This window comes from Tinamus guttatus, unplaced genomic scaffold (genome assembly GCF_059628265.1).
Source record: "Tinamus guttatus ecotype Peru unplaced genomic scaffold, ASM5962826v1 Tinamus_guttatus_pri_ptg001787l, whole genome shotgun sequence".
Lineage (NCBI taxonomy): Eukaryota > Metazoa > Chordata > Aves > Tinamiformes > Tinamidae > Tinamus > Tinamus guttatus.
Window position 1 is genome coordinate 1 of NW_028290321.1, and position 14,271 is coordinate 14,271.

The 14,271-nt window shown below is 65.5% G+C and overlaps 1 protein-coding gene and 1 long non-coding RNA gene across 2 annotated transcripts; one reads left to right on the plus strand and one right to left on the minus strand.

Moving 5' to 3' along the window:
* Window positions 1–1,833: 1,833 nt before the first annotated feature.
* LOC148590059 (uncharacterized) lies at window positions 1,834–5,123 on the minus strand. The gene is made up of 3 exons (XR_015914372.1): window positions 5,065–5,123; window positions 4,109–4,203; window positions 1,834–1,915 (listed from the first exon to the last, which is right to left on the minus strand). It is a non-coding gene; the product is annotated as an uncharacterized LOC148590059 (long non-coding RNA).
* A 507-nt stretch (window positions 5,124–5,630) lies between these two features.
* Window positions 5,631–13,392, plus strand: FKBP2 (FKBP prolyl isomerase 2). The gene is given in 8 exon segments (XM_088539524.1): window positions 5,631–5,692; window positions 7,262–7,340; window positions 7,342–7,386; window positions 10,880–10,992; window positions 12,047–12,093; window positions 12,575–12,588; window positions 12,590–12,611; window positions 13,280–13,392. Coding segments are annotated over 8 exon segments (444 nt in total). The 3' UTR covers window positions 13,342–13,392.
* Window positions 13,393–14,271: the final 879 nt, after the last annotated feature.

The following is a 14,271-nucleotide window of genomic DNA, read 5'->3' on the forward strand; positions in this document are numbered from 1 at the left end:
CCCCGGAGGCCCCGCCCACCCCGCTCACCCCGCCCCTCCTCCGGACGCCGGGGCCCCCCCCGGTCCGCCCCCCCAGTCCCCCCCCCCCCCGGACGCTGGGGCCCCCCATTCACCCCAATCCCCCCCATTCACCCCCCCCCCCCCCCCCGGACGCCTGGGCCCCTTTCCCGGATACCAGGGCCCCCCCCCCCGCCCCCCCCCCCGGACGCCCCGCCCCCCCCGGACGCCCCGCCCCCCCCCCGCTCACCTCCCCCCGGACTCCGCCCCCCCCCCCCTTCAACCCGTTCCCCCCCCTGTCCGGACGCCTGGGCCCTTTCCCGGATACCAGGACCCCCCCCCGGGACCCCCCCCGCTCGCCCCGCCCCCCCGGACGCCCCGCCCCCCAGTCCCCCCCGCCCCCCCAGACGCCCCGCCCCCCGGAAGCCCCGCCCCCCCGCTCGCCCCCGCCCCCCGGAAGCCCCGCCCCCCCCCCCGCTCACCCCCGCGCCGCCGCCTGCAGCAGCAGCCCCAGCGCCGCCAGCCCCAGCCCCAGCCCCGCCCCCAGGAGGCGGGGCCTCCCCCAGGCCCCGCCCCGCGGCGGGGGGGGCGGCCCGGGCGGGGGGAACTGCTCCCAGTAGCGGCTGCGGGGGGGGGGCCTGGGGGGGAGACGGGGGGGGGGGGCGCCCAGGCCCCCCCCCCATGGGTGTCACCGACCACCCCCCCCCACCCATGGGTGTCACTGACCCCCCACCCACGAGTGTCACCGACCCCCCCCCCCCCACAACCCTCCCCCCCTCCGGCACCCATGGGTGTCACTGAGCCCCCCCCCGCCCCCCCCTCCCACCCATGGGTGTCATCGACCCCCCCCCCACAACCCCCCCCCCGGCACCCATGGGTGTCACTGAGCCCCCCCATGGGTGTCACCGACCCCCCTCCCCCCCAAAACCCCCCCCCCTCCCCGCGGCACCCATGGGTGTCACTGAGCCCCCCCGACCCCCCCCCACCCATGGGTGCCCCCAACCCCCCCCGCCGGCACCCATAGGTGTCATCGACCCCCCCCCCCCAGCCCCCATGGGTGCCACTGACCCCCCCCCACGACCTCCCCCCACCCGTGGTGCCACCAACCCCCTCCCCCACAGCCCCCCCCCCCCCGACACCCATGGGTGTCACTGACCCCCCCCCATGGGTGTCACCGACCCCTCCCCCCACCAGCCCCCCTCAGCACCCATGGGTGCCACTGACCCCCCCCCGCGACCTCCCCCACCCGTGGGTGCCACCAACGCCCTCCCCACAGCCCTCCCCCCCCCGTCACCCATGGGTGTCACTGACCCCCCCCCATGGGTGCCACCGACCCCTCCCCCCAACCCCCCCCCCCCCGCGGCACCCATGGTGTCACTGACCCCCCCCCCCCCCCCGCACCCCACCCATGGGTGCCCCCAACCCCCCCCCCCCCCCCCCGCCGGCACCTATAGGTGTCACCGACCCCCCCCCCCCAGCCCCCATGGTGCCACTGACCCCCCCCCCCACGACCTCCCCCCACCCGTGGGTGCCACCCCCCGGCACCCATGGGTCCACTGACCCCCCCCATGGGTGTCACCGACCCCCTCCCCCACAGCCCCCCCCCCCCCCAGCACCCATGGGTGCCACTGACCCCCCCCCACCTCCCCCACCCGTGGGTGCCACCCCCCCACCCCCACAGTGCCCCCCCCCCCCCCCCCGCCGGCACCCATGGGTGTCACAGCCCCCCCCCCCCCCCCCGGGTTCGGTACCGGGGCGGGGGGGGCGGCGGGGGCGGGGCCGCCCCGGGGGCGGGGGCGGGGCCGGCGGCGGGGGCGGGGCCTCGGCGGGGGCGGGGCCGCAGCCGCTCGTAGGCGGCCGCCAGCGCCAGGAAGCGGCCGTGGAGGGAGGGGTCGGAGGGGTCGCGGTCCGGGTGCAGCTGGGGGCGGGGCCAGGCGCCCACGTGACCCCCCCCCCCCCCCCCCGAACACCCTGATCCTTCCCAGACTCCAGGCCCCATTCCCGGACTCCCGGGCTCCATTCCCGGACTCCAGACCCCGTTCCCATTCCCAGACCCAGTTTCCAATCCCATTCCCTGTTCCCGTTCCCATTCCTATTCTCAGGCCCCATTTCCAGAGCCCGTTCCTGTTCCCAGACCCCGTTCCCATTCCCGTTCCCATTCCCCGTTCCCATTCCCAGACCTCGTTCCCATTCCCATTCCCGTCCCCATTCCCAGACCCCATTCCCATTCCCATTCCCGTTCCCGCTCCCGTTCCCATTCCCATTCCCCCTTCCCGTTCCCATTCCCATTCCCGCTCCCCCATTCCCGTTCCCATTCCCATTCCCATCCCCATTCCCGTTCCCATTCCCAGACCCCATTCCCGTTCCCATTCCCGTTCCCGCTCCCGTTCCCATTCCCGTTCCCATTCCCGTTCCCGTTCCCTCGCTCCCGTTCCCATTCCCCATTCCCGTCCCCATTCCCGTCCCCATTTCCCGTCCCCATTCCCCGTCCCCATTCCCGTTCCCATTCCCGTTCCCGTTCCCAGGCCCCGTTCCCAGGCCCCGTTCCCATTCCCGTTCCCATTCCCATTCCGCATTCCCATTCCCGTTCCCATTCCCGTTCCCGTTCCCATTCCCGTTCCCATTCCCGTTCCCATTCCCATTCCCGTTCCCATTCCCAGGCCCCGTTCCCATTCCCGTTCCCGCTCCCCGTTCCCATTCGCCATTCCCATTCCCATTCCCCATTCCCATTCCCGTCCCCATTCCCGTTCCCATTCCCCATTCCCATTCCCGTTCCCATTCCCAATTCCCATTCCCGTTCCCGTTCCCATTCCCATTCCCGTTCCCATTCCCTTTCCCATTCCCCCATTCCCGTTCCCATTCCCATTCCCATTCCCGTTCCCATTCCATTCCCATTCCCCATTCCCCATTCCCATTCCCGTTCCCGTTCCCATTCCCATTCCCCATTCCCATTCCCAATTCCCATTCCCGTTCCCATTCCCATTCCCAATTCCCATTCCCCATTCCCATTCCTCCCATTCCCCATTCCCGTTCCCATTCCCCATTCTCAGGCCCCGTTCCCATTCCCATTCCCCATTCCCCATTCCCATTCCCATTCCCGTTCCCCATTCCCGTTCCCATTCCCAGACCCCGTTCCCGTTCCCATTCCTGTTCCCATTCCCATTCCCATTCCCGTTCCCATTCCCAATTCCCGTTCCCATTCCCCATTCCTATTCCCGTTCCCATTCCCATTCCCCGTTCCCATTCCCGTTCCCATTCCCGTTCCCGTTCCCATTCCCGTTCCCATTCCCCATTCCCGTTCCCATTCCCCATTCCCGTTCCCATTCCCATTCCCGTTCCCATTCCCAATTCCCATTCCCATTCCCATTCCCATTCCCCATTCCCGTTCCCATTCCCATTCCCTCATTCCCATTCCCCATTCCCCAGTTCCCCATTCCCCGTTCCCATTCCATTCCCATTCCATTCCCCATTCCCCATTCCCATTCCCATTCCCGTTCCCATTCCCATTCCCGTCCCCATTCCCCGTTCCCATTCCCATTCCCCATTCCCCATTCCCCATTCCCGTTCCCATTCCCATCCCCATTCCCCATTCCCCCATTCCCATCCCATTCCCATTCCCGTTCCCATTCCCATTCCCCATTCCCATTCCCGTTCCCATTCCCCATTCCCATTCCCATTCCCATTCCCCATTCCCATTCCCATTCCCATTCCCCATTCCCATTCCCCATTCCCATTCCCCATTCCCGTTCCCATTCCCGTTCCCATTCCCATTCCCGTTCCCATTCCCATTCCCGTTCCCATTCCCATTCCCATCCCCATTCCCCATTCCCCATTCCCATTCCCAGACCCCATTCCCGTTCCCATTCCCCATTCCCAGACCCCATTCCCCATTCCCATTCCCCATTCCCATTCCCATTCCCCATTCCCATTCCACATTCCCCATTCCCATTCCCCATTCCCATTCCCAGTTCCCGTTCCCATTCCCATTCCCCATTCCCATTCCCCATTCCCGTTCCCATTCCCCAGTTCCCATTCCCATTCCCGTTCCCATCCCCATTCCATCCCCATTCCATTCCCATTCCCATTCCTCCATTCCCGTTCCCGCTCCCACCTCCCGCGCGCGCTCCAGGAACGCCGCTCGGATCTCGGCCGGCTCCGCGTCCGGTCCGGACGCCCAGGATGGAGTGGGGGTCGTCGGGGGGGGCCCTGCGGGGGGGGGGAGGCGGTGGGCGGGGCAGGGGCCAAGGGGCCGGGGGAGGGGCCAAGGAGCCCGGGGGGAGGGGCCCGGGCATCTGGTGGGAGGGGCCAAGGGGTCGGGGGGAGGGGCCAAGGAGCCCGGGGGGAGGGGCCCGGGCATCTGGCGGGAGGGGCCAAGAGCCCCGGGGGGAGGGGCTTCGGTACCCGGGGGAGGGGCCTGGGTGTCCGGTGGGAGGGGCCCAGGGGTCGGGGGGGGGCCAGGGGAGGGGCCAAGGGGCTGGGGGAGGGGCCAAGGGGCTGGGGGGGAGGGGCCAAGAGGGCTTAGGTATCCAGGGGGAGGGGCCAAGGGGGGTGGGGGGGAGTGCGAAGGGTCAGGGGAGGGGCTCAGGAATCCAGGGGGAGGGGGCCAAGGGGTTCGGGGGGGCGGGGCCTCGGTACCCGGGGGAGAGGTCCAGGGGTTGGGGGGAGGGGGCCCAGGGGTCGGGGGAGGGGCCTGGACATCCGGCCTGGACATCCGGGGGAGGGGCCAAGGGGCCCGGGGGAGGGGCCAAGGGGCCCAGGTATCCAGGGGGAGGGGCCAAGAGGCCGGAGGGAGGGGCCAAGAGGCCCAGGTATCAAGGGGGAGGGGCCAAAGTGTCCGGGGGGAGGGGCTAAGGGATCCAGGGAGAGGCCTGGACGTTCGGGGGAGGGGCCAAGAGGCCCGGGGGAGGGGCCAAGGGGTCCGGGGGGAGGGGCCGAGAGCCCCGGGGGGAGGGGCCCAGGTGCCCAGGGGGAGGGGCCAAGGTATCGAGGGGGAGGGGCCCCAATGTATCCAGGGGGCGGGGCCAAGGGGCCCGGGGGGAGGGGCCAAGGGGGCGTTTCCGGCCTCACCCCCCCGCCAGGCCCCTCCGGAGCAGCCGGTTCCGGGCGGGGCCGGGCCGGGGCCGAAGCAGCTGGGGGGGGCGGCACAATTAAGGCTAATTAGCACTAATTAACACTGATTAACACTAATTAATACGAATTAAGCCCTAATTACTGCGTCCTTAGCGCGGAACGGACCCGCCGGCCGTTAATTAGCGGCTAATTGACCCCTGGGCGGCTGCAAGCGCTGAGAATCGCCTCTCATTAGCGGTTAATTAGGGCTAATTAGGGAGCCGGCTGCCGTAATGACCCCAATTCCGGGATAACTGAGGGTCAATTGGGGCTTAATTCATGCGGGGGCGGCACGAGGTCAATTAGCGGTTGATGGGGCGCTAATTAGCGCCATTAATGGCACCGCTTAATTCGCGCTAATTATGCCGCCCCCCCCGTTAACCAGGCTAATAGACCCTCCGTGCCGCCATCTTCCCGCCGCCGCCTCGGCCCGCCCCGCGCAGTGACGCCACATCCGCCAGGTGGCGAGGAGCTTCCGGTTACGCCGCGATTACCGAGGCGGAAGCGGGCGGGCGGGGGCCGCCATGACGCTTACCGAGGCGGAAGTGGCGGAACTCAGGGTTTCTAGCAGTCGCCGCCATGACACGTACCGAGGCGGAAGGAGAGGAGGAGACAGAGAGCTGCCGCCATGACACTTAGCGAGGCGGAAGTGGCCGGCTGCAGCCAATCACCGCCTCCCTAGCCGCTAACGACACCTCTTCGTGATAGGCCCCGCCCTTCCCGTCGTCACGTGAGCTAGGCGCCTGCGCGGTGCGGCCAGAGCGCGATGGCCCCTGAGGTGGGGGGGGGGCGCGGGGCCCAGGCGTCCGGGGGGGGGGGGGAAGGAGGGAGGATTTTGGGGCCATTTCGGTGGATTTGGGGGCTCCCGGGTCCTTTTTGGGGCGATTTCGGAGGGTTTCGGGGTGGTTTGGGGGCCATTTTGGAGGGTTTGGGGGGTCCCACGGTGGTTTTGGGGCCATTTCGGGGGTTTTGGGGCCCCCTTTGGGTGCGGGAGGGGGTCCCGGGGCCGAGGAGGGGGGGCGCGGGAGGGGCGTTTTGGGGCGAAATATGGTGATTTTGGGTAACCTGCGGTCTCTTTTCCTGCGGTCTGGGGGGGTGTTTGGAGGTCCGAGAGGGGTATTTGGGGGTCCGGGGGGGGTATTTTGGGGTCTGAGGGGGTATTTGGGGGTCTGAGGGGGGTATTTGGGGGTCTGAGGGGGGTATTTTCGGGTCTGAGGGGGGTATTTTGGGGGTCCGAGGGGGTATTTTTGGGTCTGAGGGGGGTATTTTGGGGTCTGAGAGGGGTATTTGGGGGTCCGAGGGGGTATTTTGGGGTCTGAGGGGGGTATTTTCGGGTCTGAGAGGGGTATTTGGGGGTCCGAGGGGGTATTTGGGGGTCTGAGGGGGTATTTGGGGGTCTGAGGGGGGTATTTTGGGGGTCTGAGGGGGGTATTTTGGGGTCTGAGGGGGGTATTTTCGGGTCTGAGAGGGGTATTTGGGGGTCTGAGGGGGGTATTTGGGGGTCCGAGGGGGTATTTTGGGGTCTGAGGGGGGTATTTTCGGGTCTGAGAGGGGTATTTGGGGGTCCGAGGGGGTATTTGGGGGTCTGAGGGGGGGTATTTGGGGGTCTGAGGGGGGTATTTTCGGGTCTGAGAGGGGTATTTGGGGGTCCGAGGGGGTATTTGGGGGTCTGAGGGGGGTATTTTTGGGTCTGAGGGGGGTATTTTGGGGGTCCGAGGGGGTATTTGGGGGTCCGAGGGGGGTATTTTCGGGTCTGAGAGGGGTATTTGGGGGTCTGAGGGGGTATTTTTGGGTCCGAGGGGGGTATTTTGGGGGTCCGAGGGGGTATTTGGGGGTCCGAGGGGGGTATTTTCGGGGTCTGAGAGGGGTATTTGGGGGTCTGAGGGGGTATTTGGGGGTCTGAGGGGGTATTTGGGGGTCTGAGGGGGGGTATTTGGGGGTCTGAGGGGGGTATTTTCGGGTCTGAGAGGGGTATTTGGGGGTCCGAGGGGGTATTTGGGGGTCCGAGGGGGTATTTGGGGGTCTGAGGGGGGTATTTTGGGTCCCCGGGGGGTGTTTTTTTGGGCTCAGACCCCCCCTTCTTTTACCCCCCCCCCCGCCCCCCCAGCGCTGGGTGCCGGTTCTGGCCCTGGTCCTGGCGCTGGGGGGGGCGCAGGGGGCGGAGCCTCGCGCGGGGGCGGAGCCTGCGCGGCAGCGGGGTGCAGATCGGGGTGCGGCGGCGGGCGGAGCCCTGCGGGGGTGCGGAGCCGGCGGGGGGACCGGCTGCACACGCACTACACCGTGAGTAACGTTGTACCCGGTAACACTGTACATGGGCTGCACACGCACTACACCGTGAGTAACGTTTGTACCCGGTAACGTTGTACGCGGGCTGCACACGCGCTACACCGTGAGTAACGTTGTACCCGGTAACACTGTACGCGGGGTGCACACATGCTACACCGTGAGTAACGTTGTACCCGGTAACACTGTACACGGGGTGCACACGCGCTACACCGTGAGTAACGTTGTACCTCGGAACACTGTACGTGGGCTGCACACGCGCTACACCGTGAGTAACGTTGTACCCGGTAACACTGTACGGGGGGCTGCACACGAGCTACACCGTGAGTAACGTTGTACCCGGTAACACTGTACGCGGGCTGCACACGCACTACACCGTGAGTAACGTTGTACCCGGGGTAACGTTGTACGCGGGCTGCACACGCGCTACACCGTGAGTAACGTTGTACCCGGTAACACTGTACGCGGGCTGCACACGCACTACACCGTAACGTTGTACCTCGTAACACTGTACATGGGCTGCACACGCGCTACACCGTGAGTAACGTTTGTACCTTGTAACGTTGTATGCGGGGTGCACACGCGCTACACCGTGAGTAACGTTGTACCTTGTAACGTTGTACGCGGGCTGCACACGCACTACACCGTGAGTAACGTTTGTACCTCGGAACAGTGTACGCACGCTACACCGTAACATTGTACAGGGCTGCACACGCACTACACCGTGAGTAACGTTGTGCCTGGTAACACTGTACGGGGGGCTGCACACGCGCTACACCGTGAGTAACGTTGTACCTGGTAACACTGTACGCGGGCTGCACACGAGCTACACCGTGAGTAACGTACCTCGTAACACTGTATGCGGGCTGCCGATGCGCTACACCGTGAGTAACGTTGTACCTCGTAACACTGTACGTGGGCTGCCCATGCGCTACACCGTGAGTAACGTTGTACCTCGTAACACTGTACGTGGGCTGCACATGCACTACACATTGATTAACGTTGTACGTCGGAACACGATACGTGGGCTGCACACACACTACACCGTGAGTAACGTTGTAGCTAGTAACACTGTATGTGCGCCACACCATCACATTGTACAGGGGCTGCACACGCACTACACCGTGAGTAACATTGTACCTCGTAACACTGTACGTGGGCTGCACACGCACTACACCGTGAGTAATGTTGTACCTCATAACACTGTACATGGGCTGCACGCACTACACCGTGAGTAACGTTGTACCTGGTAACACTGTACGTGCACTGTAACGTTTGTATGTGGGCTGCACACGCACTACACCGTGAGTAACGTTGTACCTGGTAACACTGTACGTGGGCTGCACACCCACTACACCGTAACGTTGTACCTGGTAACGTTGTACACGGGGTGCACACGCGCTACACCGTGAGTAACGTTGTACCTAGTAACACGGTACGCGGGCTGCACACGCGCTACACCGTGAGTAACGTTGTACCTAGTAATGCTGTACGTGCCCCACACCATAACATTGTACAGGGGGCTGCACACGCACTACACGGTGAGTAACGTTGTACCTCGGAACAGTGTACGCACGCTACACCGTAACATTCTACAGGGGCTGCACACGCGCTACACCGTGAGTAAGGTTGTAGCTAGTAACACTGTACGTGGGTTGCACACGCACTACACCGTGAGTAACGTTGTACCTCGAACAGTGTACGCGGGCTGCCCATGCACTACACCGTGAGTAACGTTGTATCTAGCAACACTGTACACGTGCTGCATAGTAGCATTGTACAGGGGCTGCACACGCACTACACCATGAGTAATGTTGTACCTAGTAACACTGTACACGGGTTGCACGCGCACTGCACCATGAGTAACGTTGTACCTAGTAACACTGTATGCGGGTTGCACATGCGCTACAAGCTGAGTAACGTTGTACCTAGTAACACTGTACGTGCGCTGCACCGTAACGTTGTACATGGGCTGCACATGCACTACACCATGAGTGACGTTGTGCACCTGCTACACCATAACGCTCTATACCCGCTACACCGTAATAGTATACGGAGTAATGCTGTATGCACGCTACACCGTAACGCTCTGCATCCACTACACCATGAGTAGCGTTGTACACCCGCGACACCATGACGTTGTATGTAGTGGAGACTATAACGTAATGTACTCGCACTACACTGTAACACTGTACACCCGCTACACTGTTACGTTGTACATAGACTGTACATGCACTACAGTGTAACGCTGTACACCTGCTACACCGTTAGTAACGTTGTACGTAGGCTGCACACACGCTATGCCGCAGTAATGTCATGCACGCATCACACCGTGAGTGATGTTGTGCACACGCTACACCGTAACATTATACATGGATTATATATGCACTACATTGTGAGGAACATTGTCCCCTGTCCCGGCCCCGCTCGGCTCCATTCGGCCCCACTCGGTTCCATTCGGCCCCGCCCGCTCTCACTCGGCTCCATTCGGCGCCATTCGGCCCCTGTCCCGCCCCGCTCGGCTCCCTTCGGCCCCGCCCGCTCCCGCTCGGCTCCATTCGTCTCCATTCGGCCCCGCCCGCCCCCACTCGGCTCCATTCGTCTCCATTCGGCTCCGCCCGCTCCCGCTCGGCTCCGTTCGGCCCCGCCCGCCCCCGCTCGGCTCCCTTCGGCCCCGCCCGCCCCCGCTCGGCTCCCTTCGGCCCCGCCCGCTCCCGCTCGGCTGCATTCGGCCCCGCCCGCCCCCGCTCGGCTCCATTCGGCTCCCTTCGGCCCCGCCCGCCCCCGCTCGGCTCCATTCGGCTCCATTCGGCCCCGCCCGCTCCCGCTCGGCTCCGTTCGGCCCCGCCCTCTCCCGCTCGGCCCCGCTCGGCTCCGTTCGGCCCCGCCCGCCCCCACTCGGCTCCATTCGGCCCCGCCCGCTCCCGCTCGGCTCCATTCGTCTCCATTCGGCCCCGCCCGCTCCCGCTCGGCTCCATTCGGCCCCGCCCGCTCCCGCTCGGCTCCCTTCGGCCCCGCCCGTCCCCTCTCGGCTCCGTTCGGCCCCGCCCGCTCCCACTCGGCTCCATTCGGCCCCGCCCGCCCCCACTCGGCTCCATTCGGCCCCACCCGCTCCCACTCGGCTCTATTCGTCTCCATTCGGCCCCGCCCGCTCCCACTCGGCTCTATTCGTCTCCATTCGGCCCCGCCCGCCCCCACTCGGCTCCATTCGGCCCCGCCCGCCCCCACTCGGCTCCATTCGTCTCCATTCGGCCCCCGCCCGCTCCCGCTCGGCTCCATTCGTCTCCATTCGGCCCCGCCCGCTCCCACTCGGCTCCCTTCGGCCCCCGCCCGCTCCCACTCGGCTCCACTCGGGCCCCGCCCGCTCCCACTCGGCTCCATTCGTGTCCACTCGGCCCCGCTCGGTTCCATTGGGCCCCGCTCGGCCCGGTTCGGCCCCGCTCGGCCCGGTTCGGCCCCGCTCGGCCCCACTCGGCCCCCGTCCCCCCAGGGCCGCCTCGCGGACGGCTCCGCCTTCGACAGCAGCCACCGGCGCGCGCAGCCCTTCGTGTTCGCGCTGGGCAGCGGCCAAGTCATCAAGGGCTGGGAGCAGGGGCTGCTGGGGTACGGGGGGGGGGGAACGGGGAGGGGGGGGTAACGGGGGGGCAACGGGGGGGCAACGGGGAGGGGGGGTAATGGGGAGGAGGGGGTAACGGGGGGGGCAACGGGGAGGGGGGGGTAACGGGAGGGCAACGAGGGGGGTAACAGGGAGGGGGGGTAACGGGGAGGGGGGGTTACAGGGGGGCAACGGGGGGGGCAACGGGGAGGGGGGGGGGTAACGGGGGGGGCAAAGGGGGGGGGTAACGGGGAAGGTAACGAGGGGGGCAACGGGGAGGGGGGGGTAACGGGGGGGGTAACGGGGGGGGCAACGGGGAGGGGGGTAACGGGGGGGGCAACGAGGAGGGGGGTAACGGGGGGGCAACGGGGGGGCAACGGGGAGGGGGGGTAACGGGGAGGGGGAGTAACGGGGGGGGTAACGGGGGGCAACGGGGGGGGCAACGGGGGGGTAACGGGGGGGGCAACGGGGAGGGGGGTAACGGGGAGGGGGGTAACGGGGGGGCAACGGGGGGGCAACGGGGGGGGTAATGGGGAGGGGGGCAACGGGGGGGCAACGGGGGGAGGGGGGGAGGGGGAGTAAGGAACGGGGGGGCAACGGGGGGGCAACGGGGAGGGGGGGCAACGGGGAGGGGTAACGGGAGGGGGGTAACGGGGGGGGCAACGGGGAGGGGGAGGGGGAGTAACGGGGGGGCAACGGGGGGGCAATGGGGAGGGGGGCAACGGGGGGGTAACGGGGAGGGGGCAACGCGGGGGGGGCGGGCAATGGGGGGAGACGGGGGGCAACGGGGGGACAACGGGTAATGGGGGGGACGGGGGGGCAATGGGGGGGCCCGGGTGAGGGGGGAGAGGGCGGGGGGCGGGGCCTGGCGACGGGGGGGGCGGGGCGAGTAACGGGAAGGGGGGGCGGGGGGGGAGCAGCGGCGGGGGCGGGAGGAGGGACCTGAGGGGGGGGGCGGGATCTCCCGGCGGGGGGTGGGGGTGGGTTAGGGGCGGGGTCACGTGGGGGGGAGGGGCCCCCTTGGCCCCGCCCCCAGCCTCCCCTTTCCCCGCCCCCCTCCAGGATGTGCGAGGGGGAGAAGCGGAAACTGGTTGTTCCCCCCGAGCTCGGTGAGGGGGGGGCAAAAACGGGGAGGGGGGGGGTAAAAACCGGGAGGGGGGGCAAAAACGGGGAGGGGGGGTAAAAACGGGGGGGGGGCAAAAACGGGGGGGGGGCAAAAACCGGGAGGGGGGGGGCAAAAACGGGGGGGGGGGGTGAAAATGGAGTGGGGCAAAAAGGGGCAAAAACGGGGAGGGGGGGCAAAAAGGAGGGGCAAAAACGGGGAGGGGGGGCAAAAACGGGGGGCTAAAAATGGAGGGGGGCAAAAAAAGGGGGAATTGGGCGGGGCTTAAAAAGGAGGGGGTGAAAATGGGCCCCAGGAGCCTAAAAATGGGAGGGGGGGGAGGATAAAGGGGGGAGAAATTGGGGGGGGAAAACGGGGATTTTGGGGGGCTGAAAATGGCTGTTTGGGGGCGGGGCAGCGTTTTTGGGGTGAAAAAGGCCCAAATTGGGCCATGACCCCCCCCCCCCTTCTCTCCCCTCCCCCCCCAGGTTACGGGGACCGCGGGGGCCCCCCCCCAAATCCCAGGTGAGAGCGGGGGGGGGGGGGGAACGGGGGGGATTTTGGGGGCGTTTCAGGGGATTTGGGGGTTACCGGTGGAATTTGCGAGGGTTTTTGGGGCTAAAATACAGTATTTTGGGGTTTAGGTTTCTCTGAGAATCATTTGAGGAGGCAGAGCTCTGTTTTGGGGCAAGAAAAGGTGTTTTAGGAGGTGGGGGCTTCAGGGGGCAAATTTGGGTTGAAAAGAGGGGATTTGGGAGGGAAAATTGGGCCATTTGGGGGTTTTGGGGGAAAAAAACCCAATTTTGAGATTTTGGGTGTGGGGCAGTTTGAGGGGTTCAAAGGGTCATTGATGAGGAGAAATTTGGGTCTAAATGGGGCAATTTGGGGCATTCAGGCCCAAGTTGGGGACTGATGATGTCATGAGAGGATCAGGCGGCGTTTCGGGTTTGAAATGGGGCAATTTTGGGGTTGGGGGAGCGATTTTGGGGGTAAAAAGGGAAATTTTTTCGGAGGGGGATCTAAGACACTAGGGGGGGAGGGTAAAAGGGGCCATTTTGGGGCTAAAAACAGGCAATTTTGGGGGTCATTTGGGGATCATTTGGGGTCATTTGGGGTCATTTTGGGAGGTTCTGGGGGGTGTGTCGGGGTGGTTTTTTGGGGCGATTTGGGGCAGTTTTGGGGCATTTCCGCAGGGGGGGCCGTGCTCATCTTCGAGGTGGAACTGCTGAAAATCGAGCGGCGGCCGGAGCTCTAGAGCCCCCAAATCGGGGGATTTTGCCCCAAAATTGAGACCCTCCCCCGCAAGTTGTGGGGAAGCCCCGCGAATTTGGGTGATTTCTCCCCAAAATGGGGCTGGGAGACCCAAAAACCGGGAAGTTTCTGCAAATTGAGGGATTTCTGCTTAAAACAGAGGGAACCCCAATTCTGGGGGGGTTTGCCCCCAAAATGAGGGGTGCCCCCCCCCCAATTCACGGGTCATTCTGGCACAGGAGAGCACCAAAATTGACTGTTTTCCCCCCCAAAATTATTGGCTCTTCCAACACGGAGAGGCCCCAAACTGCAGCATTTGCCCAAACCTGGTGGTTTTTTCCCCCAAAACAGCACTCCCTGAATCCACTTTCCACTCCAAAACGGCAACAAGCCCCAAAATCTCCATTATTCCCCCAAAACGCAGGCAATTCCCACCCCCGGGGACTCCCATGTGTGCGTGCGGGGGGGACTCCCCATTTTTGGGGCCAATTCTCCCCATTTTGGGTCAAAGCAGCTCCTTGTCCGGGGGGTTCTTTGCGGGGGGGGGGACAGACCGCACCGAAATCTTCGGTTTTTGTTTTTTATTAAATCCATATAAAAACAACCCAAAAAGCCTCCCGTCTCCTGTTGCTTTTAAAAAAAAAGAAAAAAACACTAGAAAAGCCCCCAAAATCGCTGCCCCCCCCCCGGGGGGGGGGGAGGGGTGATTGTCGCCGCGGGGGGGTCACTTCTTCTGGGGGGGGCTCAGTTTGGGCATCCCCCGGATCCGCTCCAGGAGGTCGCACACGAAGGCCTGGGGGGGGGGGGCGGGTCAGGGACCCCCCCCCCCAAAATAAGGGGCCCCCCCTATTAAAGGGACCCCCCCCAAATGAGGGGCCCAGGTGTCCGAGATGCCCCCCCCCCCCGTTAAAGAGCCCCCTCCCCCAATAAGGGG